The following is a 25,232-nucleotide window of genomic DNA, read 5'->3' as shown; positions in this document are numbered from 1 at the left end:
GTAAGTCTGGTTTTTAAAGGAACAAGCTCTCTTCCAGATGTATCAGTTTACACGGATTAGACCAACCATTTACCACTGGCAGGGGTGCTCAGCTTTTTTTTATTCATGTAAAACCTTTATCCCAAAAGAAAAAAAAATGTTTGCTGTAACTGAGGAGGTGGTGGAGGTGTGTTACTGGCCAGATCACTAGGTGAAAACAGAGGGAAAAGGCCTAAAAAAAGAAAACAAATGCAGTCACCACATCTAATGATTGGTAAGCTGCAATATATTACGTTTTTGGTTTAATACTACTTTAAATGTGTGCAATGATCCAGCTTGTGTGCCGTGATCCGGTGCTCAGAGGTCTAAACATTGCATGTGACATAAAGGCATTGGCTGCCTATTACTTGTATTGCTTCCCCTGTTGGAGTGTATGGTACACCAACACTGGCACTCTTCTATACCCATTTAAGTGTGAACATAGCCGTACCTTATTTTGTAAACTAGGGTTAGCAAGTGGATACAACCCCATTTCCTTTCAGTTTGACAGGGACTGTAATTCAAATATTTCAGTGGGTAATTCCCAAAACTAGACAGCAATCTGTAATAAATGACTGCAATATGCAAGGTGTCTTTCCCTGTAGTACATCGAGACTCTTCCTTCAGTTTTTTTGACTTACAAAAGGAAAGTAGTCATAATGATAGAAAAACTAGAAGAAAGCCAATTTTAATCCCTGGCTAAGTTGGATTAATGCTAAGTGGAGAAGTAAAAAAATTGTAACAAACTTGTAACACCTCTAGCTAAGCAGCAGACTGTGGCATCTTGCCATCCAGCCTCTCTGCAGATAGATCCTCTCTGCAGAGGATCATTTCTCAGAGGGTGGTATAGCAGCAACTGGCAGGTGTTCAGGAGGCGCTACTGCCTCCTCATGATGTCTGTTTTTTTAAACTTCTTTTTAAATTTCTTAATGGCAGTTTTACATTGTGGGACCATGCCGTAACTGTGAACAAAGCGTTCAGCTCACAACTGCAAGCGGCCCGATTTGATATCAAGTGGTGCTTTGCCTGTAAACATTGCAGCCCAAGTTAAAATTGCCATGACCACGGCACATGTACAGCCCTGATAGACTGTAATGTTAGAATTTTAGAGGGAAGGAGGGGGGTTGTAGGTCAACGGCCTGTCTTTACCACACCCAAACCACCAGTGTGAAAAAGCCCTACCTTACTTCTTTCTGTGCCGTGAATCCCTTTTCTTTTTTTTTATGTTTTTTTTTTTTTCCCCTCTCGTCTTTTATAATGGGTCTTGTTGAGAGAAATATCAAACATGGCACAAATACTTTTTAAGAAGGCTTTAGAAAGCAGAAGTCTAAAAGCATTTGTTTTAAAGGGCTGTAACTCTAGCAGCCCCATGCTATGTGCATCTAGTCTATAATTGTCTCCTGAAGCCTGTTTGTTGTCTAGTCTATGTCTGCAGTCTCTGATTATTTATTGTGGTATGTTCACAGTCTTTGGCCATTTCCTGTTGCAAGCGTACAGTCTCTGTAGCTTTATATTCACTGACCATTATGTGTGGCCTCTTGGTGAGGTCAGGGGCTGCACTTGAAGCTACTTATATCAAGCAAGTTGACCACCACTGCTCTAGACAAAGCTAAGCACTGGTGTCACACTGTAAGACAGGAAATGGGCTTTGTGGCCTGAAATTATATTTAGAGGAGTACTTATTCAAATTTCAGTCTTGTATGACCAAGCTACAAGTAAATCATTTTCTATTGCAACCTTGGAGGTAAATGTGAAAATTCATAAAATGTATCCTTTGACAATAAATATTTGACTATACTTTGTAATTAGATGATGGTATCACTGACAAGCAAAGAGCTTACTGCATATGCAAAAGCTGGATCTGTGGCTGAAGAGGTCCTCTCTTCTATACGAACAGTGGTGGCATTTGGTGGGCAAGAGAAAGAAATCAAAAGGTGCCTTCAAAGCTTTATCTCACTGTGATTTGCATTTAAAGTTTATATATGACGTACTGTTTATTTTATTAATTTTTTTCATGCTTAGATACACAAATAATTTAGGGGAGGCCAAAGAACTTGGAATCAAGAAATCCATTGCATCTCAGTTGGCCCTTGGATTTGTGTACCTCATTGCTTATGCTTCCTATGGGCTAGGCTTTTGGTATGGTACCATCCTGATATTAGGAGACAACGGATATACCATTGGAGATGCATTGGTGGTAAGTTTTCCATTTTAATATATTTTAATTTTAGGGTTAGTTCACCTAAAGCTGTTACTTTATTTTTGTAAATTTTATTCTAATAGCTAAGGAGATCTTTGTGTCTTAGTTCTTAGGCCGCGTACACACGCGCGGACTGTTCGCCCAACTTTGTCCGTCCAACAGTTTCGGCAAACAGTCCGCTCAAACTTAGCATGGACGGACATAGCCACACACGACGGACGAACAGTTTGCTGAAACCGTGCGCGATGACGTGAACGGCACGTACGACGGGACGAAAAATACGACGTCCTATACACTGCATTATAGCTTTCGGCGTGAAAATCCTTTCTGAGCATGCGCGCAACTTTGTTTGACGAACAAGCCTACACACGAGCGGACTGTTCGCTGAAACAAGGTTTCAGCGGACAGTTTTACGGAATTTCCGAAAAACCTTGTCCGTCAAACTGTCCGCTGAAACTGTCCGCTGAAAGCCCACACACGAGCGGACTGTCCGCCCAAACACTGTTCAGCGGACAAAGTTGGACGAACAGTCCGCCCGTGTGTACGCGGCCTTAGGCCTGAACAAGCTTCATGACAATAGAGGTCCCATTATAGCTGCTGTGTGTTTATTTATTTTATATAATGAAGGATGCAACATCTGTGGCGAGAACCAGGAATTTCTCTGCTCTAGCAGGAGTAAGTTTCCAAGGTGGGCCTGGACAGAGGACAGAGCCGGGGGCCATTGTAAAGAGATTTTGAGTTTGAATTACTAAAGGTAAATAGGCTATTCATTTTGCTAGGTGCTTTTTCCCAGAGCTTAGTGAATGAGGTGAGGCTCTGCTGACTTCCATACAATCATGTGCAAGAAAAAATGCTGTTTTTTATTTCTTTACCTTGCCCATGATCGGGTATTCTTTCTGAAGTGAAATTTCATCACATTCATTAAACTGTGGGGCAAATTGCTTTGCCAAATGAACACCCTCCTTGCCTTTAGTAAAGCAACTCTTTTTGTCTCTTGAGTCCATGCAACACATACAGTAAGAAGTCAGTATGTAACTCGTCCCAGCAGATAACCCAACTGAAATTTCACCTTTGGCTGGACTTAAACATTAAAAGAAACTTGTGATGGGACAAAGAGAGATTTGTCTCTAGCATCAATACTTGCCTGAAGCCTCGTACACACGATCAGATTTTCTGCAGACAAAGCTCCAGACTTTTGTCCGAAGGGCATGTGCCGTGAACTTGTCTTGCATACAAACGGTACACAATTGCCAACAAACACAAACATAGTGAAGTACTAGACATACTATGAGCCGATAAAGAGTAAGGCCGCGTACACACGGGCGGACTGTTCGCCCAACTTTGTCTGCTGAACAGTGTTTCAGCGGACAGTCCGCTCGTGTGTGGGCTTCAGCGGACAGTTTCAGCGGACTGTTTGACGAACAAAGTCTTACGGAATTTCCGTAAAACTGTTCGCTGAAACTTGATTTCAGCGGACAGTCCGCCCGTGTGTGGGCCAGTCCGCTGTACTTTCGAAATGAGCGGACTGTTCCCGCCCGGAGAAAAGTCTGCTCATTTCGAGCGCGTCTCCAGGTAGGCGGGGCCCGCGAAGGAGATGTCGCGGGCTCCGCCGCCTGGTATGGACTTAAAGGGGAACTCCAACGCCGAAAAAAATCGGCGTGGGGGTCCCCCCAAAGTCCACAACAGACCCTTGTCCGAGCATGCTACCCGGCCGGCCAGGAAAGGGGGGCGAGCGAGCGCGCCCCCCCTCCTGAGCCGTACCAGGCCGCGTTCTCTCAACATGGGGGGTGCCTTGGGGAAGGGGGGCCGCGCGGCCCCCCCACCCCAAAGCACCTTGTCCCCATGTTGATGAGGACAAGGGCCTCTTCCCGACAACCCTGGCCGTTGGTTGTCGGGGTCTGCGGGCGGGGGGCTTATCAGAATCCGGGAGCCCCCTTTAATAAGGGGGCCCCCGGATACCGGCCCCCCACCCTATGTGAATGAGTATGGGGTACAATGTACCCCTACCCATTCACCTGTAAAATAAAAGTACCCAAAAAAAAACACAACACACGAGATAAAATATTTTATTGCACAGCTCCGGGGGTCTTCCGTCTTCGGGGGTCTTCTCGCCGGACTCCTCCGCTATCTTCTTGTAGCTCTTTTGCTAGGAGTCCGGCTTTCTTCCTCCCCGCCGCTGGCCTCTTCTCCCGACTTCGGGGGTCTTGTCCCCCTCTTCGGTTCTTCTGCCGGGCCACCGCGCCTTCTTATAGCTCTTTTGCAGGCGGTGGCCCGGTCTTCTGTCGCCGCTGTCGCCGTCGCCGTCGCCTTCCGTTCTTCTTCTTCTTCTTCTTCTTCTTCTCCAGGAGATGTTGACACGTCGCTCTCTCCAGCCGGAATGCCAGAGCCGCGCTGCACGGCCACTTATATAGTGACAATGGGGCGGTGTCACATGGTATATTTCACATGGGTTGGTCACATGGGTTGATGTCACATGGGGACTATGACATCGTAAGGGACGGGGTCACCATGTGACCAACCCATGTGACATATACCATGTGACACCGCCCCATTGTCACTATATAAGTGGCCGCGCAGCGCGGCTCTGGCATTCCGGCCGGAGAGAGCGACGTGTCAACATCTCCTGGAGAAGAAGAAGAAGAAGAAGAAGAAGAACGGAAGGCGACGGCGACAGCGGCGACAAAAGACCGGGCCACCGCCTGCAAAAGAGCTATAAGAAGGCGCGGTGGCCCGGCAGAAGAACCGAAGAGGGGGACAAGACCCCCGAAGTCGGGAGAAGAGGCCGGCGGCGGGGAGGAAGAAAGCCGGACTCCTCCGCTAGCAAAAGAGCTACAAGAAGATAGCGGAGGAGTCCGGCGAGAAGACCCCCGAAGACGGAAGACCCCCGGAGCTGTGCAATAAAATATTTTATCTCGTGTGTTGTGTTTTTTTTTGGGTACTTTTATTTTACAGGTGAATGGGTAGGGGTACATTGTACCCCATACTCATTCACATAGGGTGGGGGGCCGGTATCCGGGGGCCCCCTTATTAAAGGGGGCTCCCGGATTCCGATAAGCCCCCCGCCCGCAGACCCCGACAACCAACGGCCAGGGTTGTCGGGAAGAGGCCCTTGTCCTCATCAACATGGGGACAAGGTGCTTTGGGGTGGGGGGGTCGCGCGGCCCCCCCTTCCCCAAGGCACCCCCTATGTTGAGGGCACGCGGCCTGGTACGGCTCAGGAGGGGAGGGCGCGCTCGCTCGCCCCCCTTTCCTGGCCGGCCGGGTAGCGTGCTCGGACAAGGGTCTGTTGTGGACTTTGGGGGAACCCCCACGCCGATTTTTTTCGGCGTTGGAGTTCCCCTTTAAGTCCATTCCAGGCTGCGGAGCCCGCGACGTCTCCGTCGCGGCCCCGCCTACCTTGACACGCGCTCGAAATGAGCGGACTGTCCTCGTGTGTGGGCGAGTCCGTTCATTTCAAAAGTTGCGCGGACTTAGTACGACGAACTTAGTCCGCTCAAAAAGTGCCGTGTGTGGGCAAGTTCGTTCATTCAAAAGTTTGAGCGGACTGTTTGACGAACTTAGTTTCGGCAGACAGTCCGCCCGTGTGTACGCGGCCTAAGTTCAATTGTTATGCGCCACCCTTTGAGCTCCTTCTGCTAATTTTGTGTTAGTAGAAGTTTGGTGAGTGTTGACTCGCGCTTTTCAGTTCGTGCTTGTCAGTTTGTTTATGAAAGGCCATTCGTCAACCAGCAATGTTGTGGAATCAGAGGAGAGAATGGGCTATTATTGGGCTTGGAGTTATTGCTTTGACCCAAGTCCACTCCAAGAACAGAAGGAGGAAGATTTCTTGTACCAAAAATTGGTTGCTTAATCGTAACCAATTATGTTATATGCCTTTGCTGCCGGAGCTTCAGGAGAATAATCCGGATGATTTTCGGAATTATCTCCGGATGACTGACCCTTACTTTCACCAACTCTTGGCATTGGTGACCCCCTATATTAAGAAGCAGGACACATGCATGTAGCTTTCCATCACTTCTGAGCAAAGGCTCATAACCACCTTGCGTTATTTGGTGACGGGGAGAAGTCTCCAGGACCTCAAGTTTACCACTGGGATCTCCCCCCAGGCTCTGGGGCTCATTATTCCAGACACCTGCTCAGCCATTATTCAAGTTCTGCAGAAGGACTATATTCAGGAAAGTTTTTGCCGTTAACATCACATTATATATATTTAATGTTTGCTAGTGTGTGATCACATTCTAGATATTTAATGTTAGTGTATTGTATGAATTTCTTGATTTCATGATTAAGATATTGTAATATGCTGTGAATGTCCTCTTTGTCCTCATGCATGCTATAAGCTTTTCCTGCTCCTTTTTTGGCCTACATGCATATTTTCCTTCACTAACCTCCTCAGCATGCTGTCCTGGGCCTGGTGAGCAAAGGAGCAGGTGTGAGTAACTAATGCTGCAGCTCCTCAACACGGGGGTAAGGGGCCAAATTAAAGAAAACACACACCTGTGTGATTTTGTGGCCCCACATCCGCCACCTCCACAGCCACCCCCCAATACCACAGACATCCCACCCGCCACAGCAGCATGGTGGTCAGAGGCAATAACAGCCACAAGACCCCCAACAAGGCCGCTGGTCTGGAGATTTGCACCCCTACCCTCTTTACTAAGTATTTTTTTATGGTTTTGTTGAATAATGATTTTCTTTGTTATATTTTATTTAGTTTTGTATGCATAGAAAGAATCAGGCCTGTAATGGGATGTGCAACATAATAGTGGAAGTCCTGCATGACTGGGGGGGGGGGGCAGAGTAGGCTGTAGTTGGGCAGATTTAAAATAAGTTATGAAACACGGAGGTTCGCAGGCATTGGTTTAGAGTAAGGCATGGTAGGGTGAAGTAGGTCAAGCTAGGGTGGAGTCATGGAGGGTGTAGGCAGTGGGGGAGCAGGATAGGGCCAGTTGGAGACAGACAGTGAAGAAGAATTTTCAGTGCAGGAGATTTTAGGAGCAGTTTTCGGTCCAGGTTAGTGGCAGGGTGTGAGTCAGGCCTTTTTTTTTTGTCAAGGCAGATGTGGAGGGATTGCTAGCCAGGGGCGGATTGACAACTCATGGGGCCCCCGGGCAATAGGAGATTATGGGGCCCCCAGGTAATCAGAGATTATGGGGCCACACAGTAAACACAAACACACACACACAGTATACAATCACACAGTATACACAGACATGTTTCTATTGGCTGAGAAGGTACTGGAAAGGTGCGGCAGCTATAATCTCAGGATTTTTAGACCAAAAGGATGTCGGTAAGGGACATTTCAGAGACAGATGTAAAAAAAAAACACAAATTTTTACATACTGTCCCTGGTTTTACTGAGGCTGGCAACCCTGATGGGGCCCCCTAGTGGCATGGGGCTCTCGGGCAGTGCCCGAGTGGCCCAATGGTCAGTCTGCCCTGTTGCTAGCACAGCTACGTGCAGCTGCTATAGCTAATTGGCCCCAGTGGCTGGAGAGGCAGCTGGCAGGTATGCTACAAGGTCGGGGCAGGAACAAGCTTCTCCTGCCTCTCGTCCACCGCGCGCTAGGAGGTCTCATCTTCCTGAGCGCTTGAGTCCAGAGGTGACCCCTAGGGTCTGCTAGGAGCCCTCCGGCAGACAGGACCTTTCAGCACCCAGGGTTAAGAGGCAACCCCCTCCAATGCCTGTGGGGCTGGAAGGAATCCTCTTCTCAGGTGTGACCCCGGTGGGAGCTCTAGAGAGGCTGCTGGCTCCCACCCACCAACGGCAGAGATGTGGGATGAGACGGCCACAGCACAGGGGGCCCCCTCCCGCTCGTGAAGCTCGGCGGGGGAGAGTGGCAGTTGCGGGTGGTGGCCTGTCCACAGGTGCGGCTGGAACCCTGCCGGACAGAAGGTGAAGTACAAGGAGACAGGCGTCCGAGTTACCGCCCCCACTGCCGGAGAGGAGAGCGGCTTCTACATCCAGGGCCGCGAGGCAGAGCGCACAGCGGAGGAGGAGCAGAGTGGGAAGACGTTCGGCCTGTGTTGAGGCTGATGACGTCATCTTCGGGTGCCCTGGCGGGGGTGGCCATGTTAACCCTTCCCTGGGCACAGCGCAGTTCTGAGGAGAAGACCAATCGGAAGGGGAGATCAGCACATCCAACAAAGAAGAGAGGATCCAGGCAGATGTGGTGGCTGGGGAAGAGAGAAGGCGGCGGCTGGAGATGTGGCTGTGCGGCGGCAAGATCCGGGGCAGCCTGGTAAGTCAGCAGATAATGTCAATGGTGTCCATGTTTCCACCGATTGTCTTATGTCTGTGCCTAATCTGCTCCCTTCCGTGAGTTTGTCTGCCGTGTCCCCCCTGCTATCCCCCTCCCTCCTGTCTTCACCTCTAATGCTCCCCCCCTCCTGTGCAGTTGTTGGTTCAGGTGGCATCTACAAATGCTGTGGGGGGGAGCAAAGGTGGGGTGAAAGTGGTGCTGTTACTTCTGCAATGTTGGCTGGGGCAGGGCAAGAGGGGGTGGTGGAACGGATCCTGCAAAATTGGTTGACGGGTTGCAGGGAATTGCTGGCCAGTGGTTTTGCAGGGATTTCATCTGTGTCAGGGGTGTAGCTGCATGGAAGACGGCGGGGGACAAGGGAACGCCCATCGCGGGAGGCACGCAAGAGGCAGCGAGCACCCAGGTGACGTCGGGGGTGCCGGCCCCGGGAAGTAGTTCCTGGAGAGGGGGACTGCGTTGGATCCCAAACCATCGGATGGGACTGCAGCTGGGGTGAGGTTGGCTGACTCTGCATAAGGGGAAGTCTACACATGCTTCAAGGGCCTGCTAGGTGCACATCTGAAACCCGAGATGAAAGAAAGAGTATGGAAAGGGGAGTACATTGAGATATTTGCCCTGTTACCGCTGGAGAAGTTTAACCTGGACAAGGTTAAACCAGAAAAAAGCAAAAAGGAGGAAGAAGAGAAGCGACGCTATGCGCAGTTAGGAAGGGGCAGCGGGTGCCTGATTCCCGACGTCCGAAGTCTTTCGGAAAACTGGTGCTACTGTTGGATCAGTTGCCAACAGTTTGTTCGACTCCTTTTAAAAGCGGTTCTTTTTAAGATGGCCTTTGTTCTGGCTTTCTTTGGGGCTCTGCGGATTGGGGAATTGGTTAGCCCTTCGACTAAAGTTGGGGGGTGGACTGGGGGTTTTCCGAGGTCACAGTGCAAGGGGACAAGTTGTACTTATACGTTAGGAAATCAAAAACGGACCAGTTGGGCCGTGGGGTTACAGTGGTGCTCGGCCGAGTTCTTAATTCTCCAGCCTGCCTGGTTGCAGCCGTGGTTCATTGGTTGGGAGTTCGGACTGTGGGGCCGGGACCTTTGTTGACACACGCTGATGGTTCGGCATTGTCCCATTTCCAGTTTGTGTCAGTTTTTAGGAAATGTTTGCGGGCGGCTGGTTTTGATCCGGGGGCTTATGCTTCCCATTCGTTTTGCATTGGGGCTGCCACTGAGGCAGCCAGGTGGGGTTTAGACGACCGAATCTTACAGCGGATAGGTCTTTGGGAATCCAGGCATTTTAAATTATATGTTCGTCCGCATCTCCTTTGATGTGTTTTTGTCATTGTCATACCCTTTATATGTGATGGTAGTGGCAGTTTTTCTGGCGTTTTGTTTGTCTTTATGTGTTTTGGGGATGTTTTGTTATTCTGTTATTTTGTTCTTGTATTGTATGTTTTTCAGATAGAGAATGTTTGGTGTGGATTATCGGCCACTCCTATGTTTTTTGGGGTGCAAAAAGGGCTGCGGTCCATCCGGACGGCCGACAATTAGGCTTCCCAAGGAAATTGGCAAAAGTATGGTGGATCAGAGTCCCAGGCATTATGTGGTCAAGGGTATTGCCTGAAATACACCGATATTCTAAATTGATAGACCCCCCGGACATTTTAGTTGTACACGCAGGGGGTAATGATCTGGGGCTCCGTTCTGCTAGGGAGTTGATTCGGGATATTAAGTTTGATTTTTTACGTTTACGCTCCTTTTTCCCAGATGTTATCCTTGTCTGGTCTGATATTGTGGGCAGAGCCTCCTGGCGTCTTGCTCAATCGGTGGAGAAGCTTAATAAAGCAAGGATCAAGTTGAACATACAGGTGGCACTTTTTTTGTCCGGAATGGTGGCATTGCGGTGCGCCATACGGAATTGGAGGGTGACAACTGGCTCTATCTGCGAGGGGACGGCGTTCATTTGAACGCTGTTGGGATAGATATGTGGTGCTTGGGCCTGCAGGATGGGATTCAGAGGGTATTGAGTGTGTGGCGGGCCGCGCAAGTGTGAGGTTTCCCACTTGGGCATCGGTAGCAGGGGTCTCAGGGTTTTTTGAAGGTGGGCATGGTCAAAATGTTATGTGGAGTATGGTGGGAAGGGCTCATCTTTGGTATGGGTACCTTCACGAATTAAGTGACATCATTAAGACGAAATTGGTATTGGGGCTGTATCAGGTTGGTAAGGTGTTACAAAATTGTCCTCGAGCCAGGGAATTCATGGCTGTAGGCTGTGGTATGGAAAAGGTAGCCTGATACAGCAGATGTTGTGGACCATGCTCACCTCCAAAATACCTACTTTAAGAGCCCGTTAGTTTAAGATGATACATTATGGTTGATGTTTTTCAATTTGTTTAATAAAAAGGCCAAAAATCAGGCCTGTAATGGGATGCGCAGCATAATAGTGGAAGGCCTGCATGACTGGGGGGGGGGGGGGCAGGGTATTCTTTAGTTGGGCAGATTTAAAATAAGTTATGAAATACGGAGGTTTGAAGGCATTGGTTTGGAGTAAGGCATGGTAGGGCGGAGTAGGTCAAACTAGGGTGGAGTCAAGGAGGGTGTAGGCAGTGGGGGAGCAGGATAGGGTCAGTTGGAGACAGACAGTGAAGGAGAATTTTCCCTCCCTCCCTCCCTTAGATTTGTGGTTGGTCTGTTTAATTGGTAGGGGATTGTGCGTTGTCCAGTTGTGTGGTCATGTGTACAGGTGGGTGCTTGGTTGGAGTCATAGCAGCGGCAGGGGTCTCAGGGTTTTTGAAGGTGGGCATGGTCAAAATGTTATGTGGAGTATGGTGGGAGGGGCTCATCTTTGGTATGGGTACCTTCCCGAATTAAGTAACGTCATTAAGATGAGATTGGTATTGGGGCTGTATCAGGTTGGTAAGGTGTTACAAAATTGTCCTTGAGCTGGGGTATTTGCGGCTGTGGGCCGTGGTATGGAAAAGGTAGCCTGATACAGCAGATGTTGTGGACCATGCTCGCCTCCAAAATACCTACTTTAACCAGTTCCCGACCGCCGCACGACGATGTACGTCGACAGCATGGCACGGGCAGGCATATTGGCGTACATGTACGTCCCTGCCTTCCCCCGGGTCGGGGGCCCGATCGGGCCCCCGCCCGGTGCCTGCGGCGGTCGGTATTCGTTCGGGACCGATCGAGGATGAGGGGGCGGCCATTCATTCATGGCCACCCCCTCGCGATCGCTCCCGACGAATAGAAAGTCTTCGTGACATCACTTCCTCTCCTGTAATGTAAACACAGGAGAGGAAATGATGTAATCTCTCCTCGTGTCGGTATTTTTCGTTCCGGCACGGAGGAGAGAGGATCGGTGAGTTGCACCAACACACTACACTAACAGTAGAACACGCCAGGCACACTTTTCACCCCCCCGATCACCCCCCAATCACCCCCCAATCACCCCTGCCCCCCCCCAGTCACAGTGACACCAAGTGCATTTTTTTTTTTTGCATTGGTGTCATTTGTGACTGTAATAACTGTTAGGGCAGTTAGGGTTAGCCCCCTTTAGCTCTAGGGTGCCCCCCTAACCCCCCCAATAAAGGTTTAACCCCGTGATCACCCCCCCATCGCCAGTGTCACTAATAAGCGATTTTTTTCTGATCGCTGTATTAGTGTCACAGGTGACGCTAGTTAGGCAGGTAAGTATTTGGGTTCGCTGCAGCTTTTTATAGCGTCAGGGACCCCCATATACTACCGCATAGCCCCCTGATTGCCCCCCAGTTAACCCTTTCACCAGTGATCACCATATAACTGTTACAGGTGACGCTGGTTGGTTAGTTATTTTTTTTTTGTTTCAGGGCACCCGCCATTTATTACCTAATAAAGGTTTAACCCCCTGATCACCCGGCGGGTGATATAAGTTTGAGGGTCAGATAAGGCCTGCGTCGCCCCAGCGTCAGGTTAGTGCCAGTACCGCTAACACCCACGCGCAAAGCATACACCTCCCTTAGTAATATAGTATCTGATCAGATCTATATTAGCATTGCCTGCATTTTAGGTTTCCCAAAACGCATTGTTAGCGGGATCAGCCCAGATACCCGCTAGCACCTGCGTTTAGCCCCTCCGCCAAGCCCAGCCCAGCCCACCCAAGTGCAGTATCGATCGATCACTGTCACTTACAAAACACAACACACATAACTGCAGCGTTCGCAGAGTCAGGCTTGATCCCTGCGATCGCTAACAGTTTTTTTTGTAGCGTTTTGAAACAGTCGCTGACAGGCTAGGTGCTTTTTTACCTGTGAGTCTCACTAGTGTACCCCTAAATATAGAGCCCAAAATGGCAAAGCGAAGGTACACTAGTGAAGAGGCCTACACGTTTGTGAGCATGACAGATAGTGAAGAGGACGTCACTCATCTGTCAGATTCAGGCTCAGAATACGATCCTGTAGAGGACAGCGGCTCCATGACAGATAGCTCTGACGACGGAGATGAGGCCGCTGCTAAGAACAGGTGTGCCCAATCCCGTATGTATTCTGTTGTTGAGGTGCAGGAACCGCAGGTCACTCGTATGGAGCAGAGACGTACTAGAGCCGCTCATCCTTCTGGTGAACTGGCAAGCACCAGCGGCCTAGTACACCCTGGACCTACATCCAGCACTGCAGTAACACGTGGTGACGTGGCGAGTCCCATAAGTGCAGTTCAAGCTGGCGAGGTGGCAAGCACAAGTAGTGTCCCGCTGCCACCAAGAAGACAAAGACAGGCCCGTCGTACCCATAGTGCCCTTCCTGCAGAATTCGCCAATCCTATTTGGGTGCCCACCACTTCTGCAGAACCCGTACTTCCCCCATTCACTGGCCAACCTGGCATTAACGTGGAAACAGTTGATTTTACGACACTTGACTTTTACTCACTGTTTTTCACCGAAGATCTCTTTAGATCTATTGTGGACCAAACCAATTTGTACGCTGCTCAACACATCGCCACTATTCCCCAGTCCGCCCTTGCCAGACAATGGAAACCAGTTACGGTTTCCGAATTTAAAATCTTTCTGGGCCTCTCCCTCAACATGGGCATAACCAAAAAGAGTGAGTTGCGGTCATATTGGTCCATTGACCCAATTCACCATATGCGCGTGTTCTCTGCTTCCATGTCCAGGGCACGATACGAGATGATTTTGCGGTTCATGCACTTCAGCGACAATGAACTCTGTCGTCCTCGTGGAGACCCTGAGTACGATCGGCTCTACAAAATTCGGCCCCTCATAAACCACTTCAACCAACGTTTTGCAGCCTTGTTTACTCCCGATCAAGTTGTCTGCGTTGATGAGTCCCTGATTAAGTTTTCTGGTCGCTTGTCATTCAAACAATACGTCCCCAACAAGCGTTCCAGATACGGGGTCAAGATGTATAAGCTCTGTGACAGGGCCACAGGCTATACACGTAGTTTCATGGTTTATGAGGGAAGAGATAGTCACGTAGAGCCGGAGAACTGCCCTGACTACATAGGAAGCGCTGGCAAGATAGTGTGGGACATGGTGTCACCCTTATTCGGAAAGGGGTACCACTTGTACGTGGACAATTATTACACAAGCGTGCCACTGTTTAGTCACTTGTTTGATCAGCAGATTGGAGCATGTGGCACCGTGCGACCTAATCGCCGGGGCTTTCCCCAGCGGCTTGTAGAGTCCCGTCTTAGGCTGGGGGAGAGAGCCTGCTTGCGCAGTAATAATTTGCTCGCTATGAAGTGGAGGGATAATAAGAATGTTTTCGTTCTTACCTCCCTTCATGCAGACACGACGGTCCAAATTCCTACGGCGACTGGTATTGTGGAGAAACCCCTCTGTGTCCACAAATATAACCTTAACATGGGAGGGGTGGACCTCAATGACCAGTTGTTGGCGCCGTATCTAGTTGCCCGTAAGTCCAGACGCTGGTACAAAAAAGTGTCTGTTTATTTATTCCAATTGGCTATACTGAATGCTTATGTACTACACAAAGCTTCAGGACGGACTGGATCCTTCCTCAAATTCCAGGAGGATATCGTCAGAGCCCTTCTGTATCCAGGCGGTGCTCCACCTCACCTTCCCCTACCAGATGCAGTAAGCCGGCTGCATGAGAGGCATTATTCTTATGTCATCCCGAGTACCCCTACCCAACGAGCCCCCCAAAGAAAATGTCGTGTCTGCAGAAAGCGCGGATTTAGGCGTGACACCCGTTCTTATTGTCCCCGCTGTCCTGACCAGCCTGGTCTTTGTCAGGGTGAGTGTTTTGAACGCTACCATTCACTAGTTGAGTATTAGCGTAGGGTACAGCATTGCACAGGCTAGGCACACGTTCACAGGGTCTCCCAAGATGCCATCGCATTTTGAGAGACCCAAACCGCTGGAACCGTTACAACAGAAAAAGTGTTAAAAAAAAAAAAAAAAGTAAAAAAAAAAAAAAAAACCAAAAAAAATATAAAATAAAAAAAACAAAAATAGTTGTCGTTTTATTGTTCTCTCTCTCTCTATTCTCTCTCTATTGTTCTGCTCCTTTGTACTGTATTCTATTCTGCAATGTTTTATTGTTAACCATTTTTTGTTTTCAGGTACGCCATTCAGCTGTAGCGTGGATTTATTTATCTTGACAGCAACAGCGTTTGCTCCCACGATATGTAAAGCCACGACTCCAGCGCTGTCGGAGGTGATTTCACCACCACAGTTAAAAAAGAGCATATATGCCGAAGCATGGGGGCATAAGGGGTGGAGGAGCGATTTTGCTCCTAATGCCGCGTACATACAGTCAAAATTCCGACGGAGGGCTTGCCCGTGGAAAAGTTTGAATGTATGTACGCGGCATAACTTTTTTGCGGGAGGATGCCCCCATGCTTCGGCATATATATATTTTAGGCACAGATTGTGTTAAATGTGTTATTTTTTGCGATTTTTTTTGTATTTGCTTTGCAGGTATGGTAAGTCCTACTGTTATACTGTAATGTTACTTTGTTTTATTGTTAACCATCATTTGCTTAGCAGGTACGTCATTCTGCTGCAGAGCGGATTTATTTATCTTGACAGCAACAGCGTTTGCTCCCATGATACATAAAGCCGCGACTCCAGCACTGTCGGGGGTGATTTCACCACCACAGTTAAAAAAGAGCATATATGCCGAAGCATGGGGGCATACGGGGTGGAGGAGCGATCTGCTCCTACCTTTTGCGGGAGGATGCCCCCATGCTTCGGCATATATAAATGGTGCATGTATGCCCACCATTAGAAAGTGGGTGGATGAAGGGTGGTATCTAATGGTGGGCATACCCACCGATCAATATTTTTTTTTCGTTCAGCCCACAGGCTGCATGAAAAAAAAATTACAATATATGCCCAACCAGTTCCAGCAACATACTGGTATGTTGCGGGACTTTGAGTGCTTATACCAGAATGATGCCTGCAGGTTTAGGTATCATCTTGGTATCATTCTTTTCAGCCAGCGGTCGGCTTTTATGTAAAAGCAATCCTAGCGGCTAATTAGCCTCTAGACTACTTTTACAAGCAGTGGGAGGGAATGTTCCCCCCCCCGCACCATCTTCCATGGTTTTCTCAGGCTCTCCTGTCCCAACAGGGAACCTGAGAATGCAGCCGGTGGTTCCGCCAGCTGACCATAGAGCTGATCAGAGATCAGAATGGCTCCAATCATCTCTATGGCCTAAGACACCGGAAGCTACGAGCATTTCATGACTTAGATTTTGCGGGATGTAAACAGCGCCATTGGGAAATTGGGAAAGCATTTTATCACACCGATCTTGGTGTGGTCAGATGCTTTGAGGACAGAGGAGAGATCTAGGGTCTGATAGACCCTAATTTTTTTTTAAAAAGAGTACCTGTCACTACCTATTGCAATCATAGGGGATATTTACATTCCCTGAGATAACAATAAAAATCATAAAAAAATATATATAAATGAAAGGAACAGTTTAAAATAAAAATAAAAAAAGCAAACTAAATAATAAAAAAATAAAAAATAAAAAAAAACACCCCTGTCCCCCCCTGCTAAGGCGCAACGCGGAACGCAAGCGTTGGTCTGGTGGCATATGTAAACAGCAATTGCACCATGCATGTGAGGTATCACCACGAAGGTCAGATTGAGGGTATTAATTTTAGCAGTAGACCTCCTCCGTAAATCTAAAGTGGTCACCTGTAAAGGCATTTAAAGGCTTTTAAAAATGTACGTAGTTTGTCGCTGCTGCACGTTTCTGCGCAATTTTAAAGCATGTCATGTTTGGTATCCATGTACTCGGCCTAAGATCATATTTTTTATTTCATCAAACATTTGGGCAATATAGTGATTTTTAGTGCATTAAAATAAAAAAAAGTGTGTTTTTTCCCAAAAAAATGCGTTTGAAAAATCGCTGCGCAAATACCGTGTGAAAAAAAAATGAAACACCCACCATTTTAATCGGTAGGGCTTTTGCTTTAAAAAAACACTTCATGTTTGGGGGTTCAAAGTAATTTTCTTGCAAAAAAAAATATTTTTTCATGTAAACAAAAAGTGTCAGAAAGGGCTTTTTCTTCAAGTGGTTAGAAGAGTGGGTGATGTGTGACATAAGCTTCTAAATGTTGTGCATAAAATCTCAGGACAGTTCAAAACCTCCCCAAATGACCCCATTTTAGAAAGTAGACACCCCAAGCTATTTGCTGAGAGGCAGGTCGAGTCCATGGAATATTTTATATTTTGACAAAAGTTGTGGAAAAAATACATTATTATTTTATTTTTTATTTTTTTTGCACAAAGTTGTCATTAAATGATATATTGCTCAAACATGCCATGGTTATATGTAAAATTACACCCCAAAATACATTCTGTTGCTTCTCCTGAGTACGGGGATACCACAAGTGTGAGACCTTTTGGGAGCCTAACCGCGTACGGTACCCCAAAATCCAAGCACCACCTTCAGGATTTCTAAGGGTGTAAATTTTAGATTTCATTCCTCACTGCCTATCACAGTTTCGGAGGCCATGGAATGCCCAGATAGCACAAAATCCCCCCAAGTGACCCCATTTTGGAAAGGAGACACCCCAAGCTATTTGCCGAGAGGTATGGTTAGTATTTTGCAGACCTTCATTTTTGTCACAAAGTTTTGAAAATTAAAAAAAAGAAAAAAAATATACATTATTTTTTTTTCTTCATTTTCAAAAACAAATGAGAGCTGCAAAATACTCACCATGCCTCTCGGCAAATAGCTTGGGGTGTCTACTTTCCAAAATGGGGTCATTTTGGGGGGTTTTGTGCTATTTTGGCATTTTATGGCCTTCAAAACTGTGATAGGTAGTGAGGTGTAAAATCAAAAATTTACACCCTTAGAAATCCTGAAGGCGGTTCTTGGTTTTCGGGGCCCCGTACGCGACTAGGCTCCCAAAAAGTCCCACACATGTGGTATCCCCGTACTCAGGAGAAGCAGCAGAATTTATTTTGGGGTGTCATTTCACATATGTCCCTGGCATGTGTGAGCAATATATCATTTAGTGACAACTTTGTGAAAAAAAAATAAAAAAAAATAAAAGTTTGTAATTTTCCCGCAACTTGTGGCAAAATATAAAATATTCCATGGACTCAACATGCCTCTCAGCAAATAGCTTGGGGTGTCTACTTTCTAAAATGGGGTCATTTGTGGGGGTTTTGTGCCATCTTGGCATTTTATGGCCTTCAAAACTGTAATAGGTAGTGAGGCGTGAAATCAAAAATGTACGCCCTTAGAAAGCCTGAAGGCGGTTCTTGGCTTTCGGGGCCCCGTACGCAGCTAGGCTCCCAAAAAATCCCACACATGTGGTATCCCCGTACTCAGGAGAAGCAGCAGAATTTATTTTGGGGTGTCATTTTACATATGCCCATGGCATGCGTGAGCAATATATCATTTAGTGACAACTTTGTGAAAAAATAAATAAAATAAAAAAGTTTGTAATTTTCCCGCAACTTGCGGCAAAATATAAAATATTCCATGGACTCAACATGCCTCTCAGCAAATAGCTTGGGGTGTCTACTTTCTAAAATGGGGTCATTTGTGGGGGTTTTGTGCCATCTTGGCATTTTATGGCCTTCAAAACTGTAATAGGTAGTGAGGCGTGAAATCAAAGATTTACGCCCTTAGAAAGCCTGAAGGCGGTTCTTGGCTTTTGGGGCCCCGTACGCAGCTAGGCTCCCAAAAAGTCCCACATATGTGGTATCCCCGTACTCAGGAGAAGCAGCAGAATTTATTTTGGGGTGTCATTTCACATATGCCCATGGCATGCGTGAGCAATATATCATTTAGTGACAACTTTGTGAAAAAATAAAATAAAATAAAAAAAGTTTGTAATTTTCCCGCAACTTGCGGCAAAATATAAAATATTCCATGGACTCAACATGCCTCTCAGCAAATAGCTTGGGGTGTCTACTTTCTAAAATGGGGTCATTTGTGGGGGTTTTGTGCCATCTTGGCATTTTATGGCCTTCAAAACTGTAATAGGTAGTGAGGCGTGAAATTAAAAATTTACGCCCTTAGAAAGCCTGAAGGCGGTGCTTGGTTTTCGGGGCCCCGTACGCGGCTAGGCTCCCAAAAAATCCCACACATGTGGTATCCCCGTACTCAGGAGAAGCAGCAGAATTTATTTTGGGGTGTAATTTCACATATGCCCATAGCATGTGTGAGCAATATATCATTTAGTGACAACTTTGTGAAAAATTTATAAAGTTTGTAATTTTCCCGCAACTTGTGGCAAAATATAAAATATTCCATGGACTCAACATGCCTCTCAGCAAATAGCTTGGGGTGTCTACTTTCTAAAATGGGGTCATTTGTGGGGGTTTTGTGCCATCTTGGCATTTTATGGACTTCAAAACTGTGATAGGTAGTGAGGAGTAAAATGACATATGTATGCCCTTAGAAATCCTGAAGGCGGTGCTTGGCTTTTGGGGCCCCGTACGCGGCTAGGCTTCCAAAAAGTCGACCACATGTGGTATCCCCGTACTCAGGAGAAGCAGCAGAATGTATTTTGGGGTAAAATTCCACATATAACCATGGCATGTGTGAGCAATATATCATTTAGTGACAACTTTGTGTAAAAAAAAAAATTTTTTTTTTTTGTCATTATTCAATCGCTTGCGGCAAAAAAATAAAATATTCAATGGGCTCAACATGCCTCTTATCAATTTCCTTAGGGTGTCTACTTTCCAAAATGGGGTCATTTGGGGGGGTTTTGTACTGCCCTGCCATTTTAGCACCTCAAGAAATGAGATAGGCAGTCATAAACTAAAAGCTGCGTAAATTCCAGAAAATGTACCTTAGTTTGTAGATGTGACAACTTTTGCGCAAACCAATAAATATACAGTTATTGACTTTTTTTTTACCAAAGACATGTGGCTGAATACATTTTGGCCTAAATGTATGACTAAAATTGAGTTTATTGGATTTTTCTAATAACAAAAAGTAGAAAATATCATTTTTTTTCAAAATTTGCGGTCTTTTTACGTTTATATCGCAAAAAATAAAAATCGCAGAGTCAGTCAAATACCTTTAAAAGAAAGCTCTATTTGTGGGAAGAAAAGGACGCAAATTTCGTTTGGGTACAACATTGCATGACCGCGCAATTACCAGTTAAAGCAGCGCAGTGCCAAAGTGTAAAAAGACCTCTGGTCATTTACCAGCAAAATGGTCCGGTCTGAAAGTGGTTAAGAGCCCGTTAGTTTAAGATGATACATTACATTATTATTATTATTATTATACAGGTTTTATATAGCGCCAACAGTTTGCTCAGCGCTTTACAACATGAGGGCAGACATTACATTTACATTAAAATTTGGCACAAGAGGAATAAGAGGGCCCTGCTCGTTAGAGCTTACAATCTAAAAAGGAAGGGGCAATTGATACAAAAGGTAATAGCTGTGGGGGATGAGCTGATGGAGGAAGTAAAACAGTGTTAGTTAGAAGCAGGATAGGCTTCTTTGAAGAGAAGGGTTTTCAGGGATCGTCTAAAGATGGATAGATTAGGGGACAGTCGGACAGATTGGGGTAGGGAGTTCCAAAGGATGGGAGAAGCTCTGGAGAAATCCTGGAGGCGAGCATGGGAGGAGGTGACAAGGAAACTAGAGAGCAGGAGGTCTTGGGATGACCGTAGAGGGCGGTTTGGTTGGTATTTTGGGACTAGGTCAGTGATGTAGCTGGGGACAGAGTTATGGATGGCTTTGTAAATTATTGTTAGTACTTTGAATTTTATTCGTTGGGTGAGTGGAAGCCAGTGCAGGGATTGGCAGAGAGGGGTGGAGGACACTGAATGGCTGGCAAGGTGGATGAGTCTGGCAGCGGCATTCATTATGGAATGGAGGGGGGATAGTCTGTGTAAAGGTAATCCAACGAGGAGGGAGTTGCAGTAGTCAAGGCGAGAGATGACCAGGGAGTGAATTAGAAGCTTGGTGGTGTCATTAGTTAAAAAGGGGCGTATTCTGGAAATGTTGCGGAGGCTAAGGCGGCATGATTTGGACAGGGCTTGTATGTGGGCCTGAAAGGACAGTTCGGAGTCTAGGGTTACCCCTAGCACCCTGGCATGTGGGGATGGACTGATAGATGTGCCATTGATCTTGACAGAGAAGTCAGGCGAAGGGGTACGTGGGGGAGGAAATATTAAGAGCTCAGTTTTAGATAGATTAAGTTTGAGGAAGTGGTGTGACATCCAGGCTGATATGTCTGTTAGTAGATCAGCGATGCGTGAGGAGATTGATGGGGTGAGCTGAGGGGTAGAGAGATAGATTTGGGTGTCATCAGCATATAAATGGTAGTGAAAGCCGTGGGAGGCTATCAGCTGACCCAAGGAGGACGTGTAGATCGAGAATAGTAGAGGTCCAAGGACAGAACCTTGGGGGACCCCAACGGTAAGAGGAGATGGAGAAGAGGAAGTGGAGTTGTAAGTGACACTGAAGGTGCGATGAGATAGGTAAGATTCAAACCAACGGAGAGTGCAGTCATGGAGACCAAGCAAATTGAGTTTTTTGAGGAGGAGGTGGTGGTCAACTGTATCAAAGGCAGCAGAAAGGTCCAAGAGTAAGAGTATGAAATAATGACTGTTGGTTTTGGCTGTTAGTAAGTGAGTTTTAGAAGGGCAGTTTCTGTGGAGTGCTGTGGGCGAAAGCCGACTGAAAAGGATATGGTTGATGTTTAATACATTTTTATTTTAATGCACAATAAAAAAAATTGTGTAGAATAATACTTGGCTATATGTTTTACTTCAAATGACAGTCATGGGAGTTGATAGTTACATTTAAACAAATACAAGCTAAAATTAACAAGAAACATCAACATACAGTAGTTGCACGTTTGATCTTTTTAAATCTACACCATGAATAATGGTGTTCTGGTAACTTGCCCAAAAAAAAAAAAAAAAAAAAACAAGCATAATGATATTATTCTTGATATCACTAGAAAATAAAAGCCTTTTAAATTACGTTGCAGCCAAGTTGAATAAATAATTCATGGTTATGATTACAAGCCCAACTCATCAGGAGGGCTGAATTGAACTCTACATATCTGCTGTATTTTGTCATTCCTTCTTTTTATCTTGTATTCTATATTTGAAGCTTGAACTCCAGGATAAATATATACTGCCTAAATACAAGAGGTGTGTATATTCTTACTTGAATCATGGTCCTTTGTGTATTTCTTCCAGATCTGTGCAGTAATCAAAAACTCTGCGCAGGAGCTACCTGTAATAGACTGGTCACTGCTGCTCTCTCTGGTCTTGTATCTACCCTCTCCTGTAATATTGTGCAGGCAGCCTGTCGTAGGTGAACCTTTTGAGTTCATCCCACAGCTCTGCTCTCTGCGCCGGCTAATTTTATTTGCTTATCAAATAAAGTGAAGTTGTGCTGATTTCTGATCGTATGCAAACAAAAATCAAATTTTTTTTTTTATATTGGGATAACTCAGACCCCTTCACGCTTAACACATATACACAATGGTCCTGGAAATTAGATATTTAAACAGAGTTGCATAGAAGGGCAATGAAATGTGTGCATTCAAAAATACAAATATTTGGATAAGGGATCACAGAGATTAGAAATGTTTACTGGGGTAATTGACTCAAAGATAAAGCACAGTTAGCACCTCAAATGATAGGTGATAGGTGCTTTGAGATGTCCATAGATTCAATGAAATACAACTATATATTCTCAATGACTGTCCTTCATTTTGGTCAAAGGCTTGGGGAATACAAGCTTTTGTTTTTGTCAGAAGATGAAATAAAATCATGGTGGCACATTTTAGGCCCTATTTAGACCATTGTCCAGGGATCTGATTTTGTGGTTGAATTTGTGTTCCCATTCCAGACTCTCTTTTTCCGTGATGCAACATTCCCCTTCAGTGGCATAATTTTGAGATAATTTATATTGTGGCCTCTGCTGCAGAAATGGGCTTCAGGAACATCCATTTTGTTGTTGTTAATTGGGAATCTTTAGAGGATTCTTAAGAAGAGTCACCTCTTTTTTTTGGCACTAATGACCAATGTCACCAAAACAAAAAGAGGGAAAAGCTAATTTTAAGCCCTTATACACACGGCCGGAGATTCCGCCGGAATGTTTCCTATCCGACCGTCTTGTCGGATATTCCAACTGTGTGTGGTCTGCATCGGACTGTTTCCGTCGGAATATCCGATGAACCAACTTTTCCAACTTGCCGGTAAAATTTTCCGACAAAATGCTCCGATCGGACATACTCAGATCATGTGTACCCTACTCCGACAGACAAAGTGCCACGCATGCTCAGATCAAATTCCTAGACCAAAGCTATTGGCTACTAGCCTGAACGTAGTCCCGTCCTAACGAAATAACGTCATCACGTTATGTACAATCGGATTTTCCGACAACTTAGTCTGACCGTGTGTATGCAACATCACTTCCGGACCTCTTCCGGAATTAATCCGTCGGAATTACTCCAACGGATTTGGTTGTCGGAATCTCAGACCGTGTGTACAAGAGCTTAAGCCCCGTACACACGAGAGAACTTATGTCCGACAGACTTCCGAAGGAGTTCTGCCGGAGTTCCGACAGAGTTCTGACGGACTTTTCGACTGAGCGGACTTGGCCACACACAATCACACTAAACTCCGACGGATTCGAAAGTGATGACGTACGACTGGACTCGAATAAGGAAGTTCATAGCCAGTAGCCAATAGCTGCCCTAGCGTCGGTTTTAGTCCGTCGGAATAGCATACACACGAGCGATTTTTTCGGAGGGACCGGGTCCGGCGGAGTTCCGTCGGAAAAATTTGAAGCATGTTCCATATTCTAAAGTCCGTCAGACTTTGGCGAATCAAAAGTCCGTTGCAGCCCACACACGATCGAATAGTCTGACGGAATCATTCCGTCGGACTTTGGATGTTCAAAAGTCCGCTCGTGTGTACGCGGCATTAGAGTTGTCCTCAGAAAAAAAGGTTAGGGGAAATAGTCCAATGGGTGGAGCTCCACTTTAATCTTAAATCTGTTTGCGATATTGATGCATTAATGAGGGGATATTTAGACCACTGCAAATATAAACCACTTTTCAGACCCCTTGTTTTCCTGGGACCAAATGTTGCCATATCAGAATTAGGTTTCGAGTGGTTGCAAACCTCAGACATGAAATATGAACAAAGCACATCCCTCTATAGTGTGTACTTTTCTCAAACCAGAGAACTTATGCCTCTTGGAATTTCCGACAACAAATGTTCTATGGGAGCTTGTTGACGGAAATTCCGACTGTGTGTAGACTCCATCCGGCATTTTCTGTCAAATTTTCCGACAACAAAATCCGTTGTCGGAAATTCTGATCGTGTGTACACAATTCCGATGTACAAAATTCCACACATGCTAGGAATCAAGCAGAAGAGCCACACTGGCTATTGAACTTCAATTTTCTTGGCTCATCATACTACTGACAAGTTTTCCTGACACCAAGAGAAAAATGGTGACAGGGAGAGAGCTCCAGGTGATTGGCAGCATCAACTCGGTTCCTGTGTCCTGTATAGAAGGGTGTGTCCCTTTGCTCCAATCGGCTCTTAGCCCTTGTACACACAGTCGGACATTCCGACGGAAAATGTCCGATCAGACCGTGTTGTCGGATAATCCAATCGTGTGTGAGCTCCATCTGACTTTTTCCGCTGGAATGTTCGACCAACAAAGTTTGAGAGCTGGATATAAAATTTTCCGACAACATGATCCGATCGGACTTTGTCTGATCGCTTGTAGAGAATTCCGATCAGAAAAAGTGCCACGTATGCTCAGATCAAATTACAAGACCAAAGCTATCGGCTACTAGCCTGAACGTAGTCCCATCATAATGAACGAACGTCATCACGTTCTGAACGATCGGATTTTCCAACAACTTTGTCCAACCGTGTGTATGCAACGCCAGTTTCGGACAAAATCTGTCGGAAAAAATCGGTCGGAAAAAAAAGACGGATTTTGTTTTCCGAATGTGTACAAGGGCTTAGAGCTCTCCCCACTGATGTAAATTCTGCTCTCCTCCCCCTGCTTTTCAGAGCCTGGAGATCCTGTGTAAATTCTGCCCTTTGAATGAATGTAAGGGAAAGATGGCTGTAGTTAAACAGGTTTAACTCTGTGTTTCATTTATGTGTATCATCAGAGGCCAGTTACTTCACTGGGTATGTGTGAAGGTTTACAACCACTTTAATTTATTTTACTTAGGCCATCATTCATTAAAAAAAAAAAAAATAAAGATATTATTTTATTCTGGATCCTGTTTGGTACTTTCTAACATGTGTGGTCTACTTTTAGT

The 25,232-nt window shown here is 46.1% G+C and overlaps 1 protein-coding gene across 2 annotated transcripts in view; it reads left to right on the top strand.

Moving 5' to 3' along the window:
* Positions 1-25,232, top strand: part of ABCB5 (ATP binding cassette subfamily B member 5) — a 172,422-nt gene that overhangs the window by 87,733 nt on the left and 59,457 nt on the right. For both annotated transcript variants that reach the window (XM_077491248.1, XM_077491247.1), the window contains exons 8-9: positions 1,828-1,952; positions 2,041-2,215. In XM_077491248.1, coding sequence (XP_077347374.1) covers positions 1,828-1,952; positions 2,041-2,215 — 300 coding nt within the window. The remainder of the gene's footprint in view (positions 1-1,827; positions 1,953-2,040; positions 2,216-25,232) is intronic.

Source organism: Lithobates pipiens, unplaced genomic scaffold (assembly GCF_037356315.1).
Source record: "Lithobates pipiens isolate NorthernLeopardFrog02 unplaced genomic scaffold, aLitPip1_a1.2 Scaffold_19, whole genome shotgun sequence".
In the NCBI taxonomy this organism is placed as follows: domain Eukaryota; kingdom Metazoa; phylum Chordata; class Amphibia; order Anura; family Ranidae; genus Lithobates; species Lithobates pipiens.
This window is presented reverse-complemented; position numbering and strand designations above follow the sequence as displayed.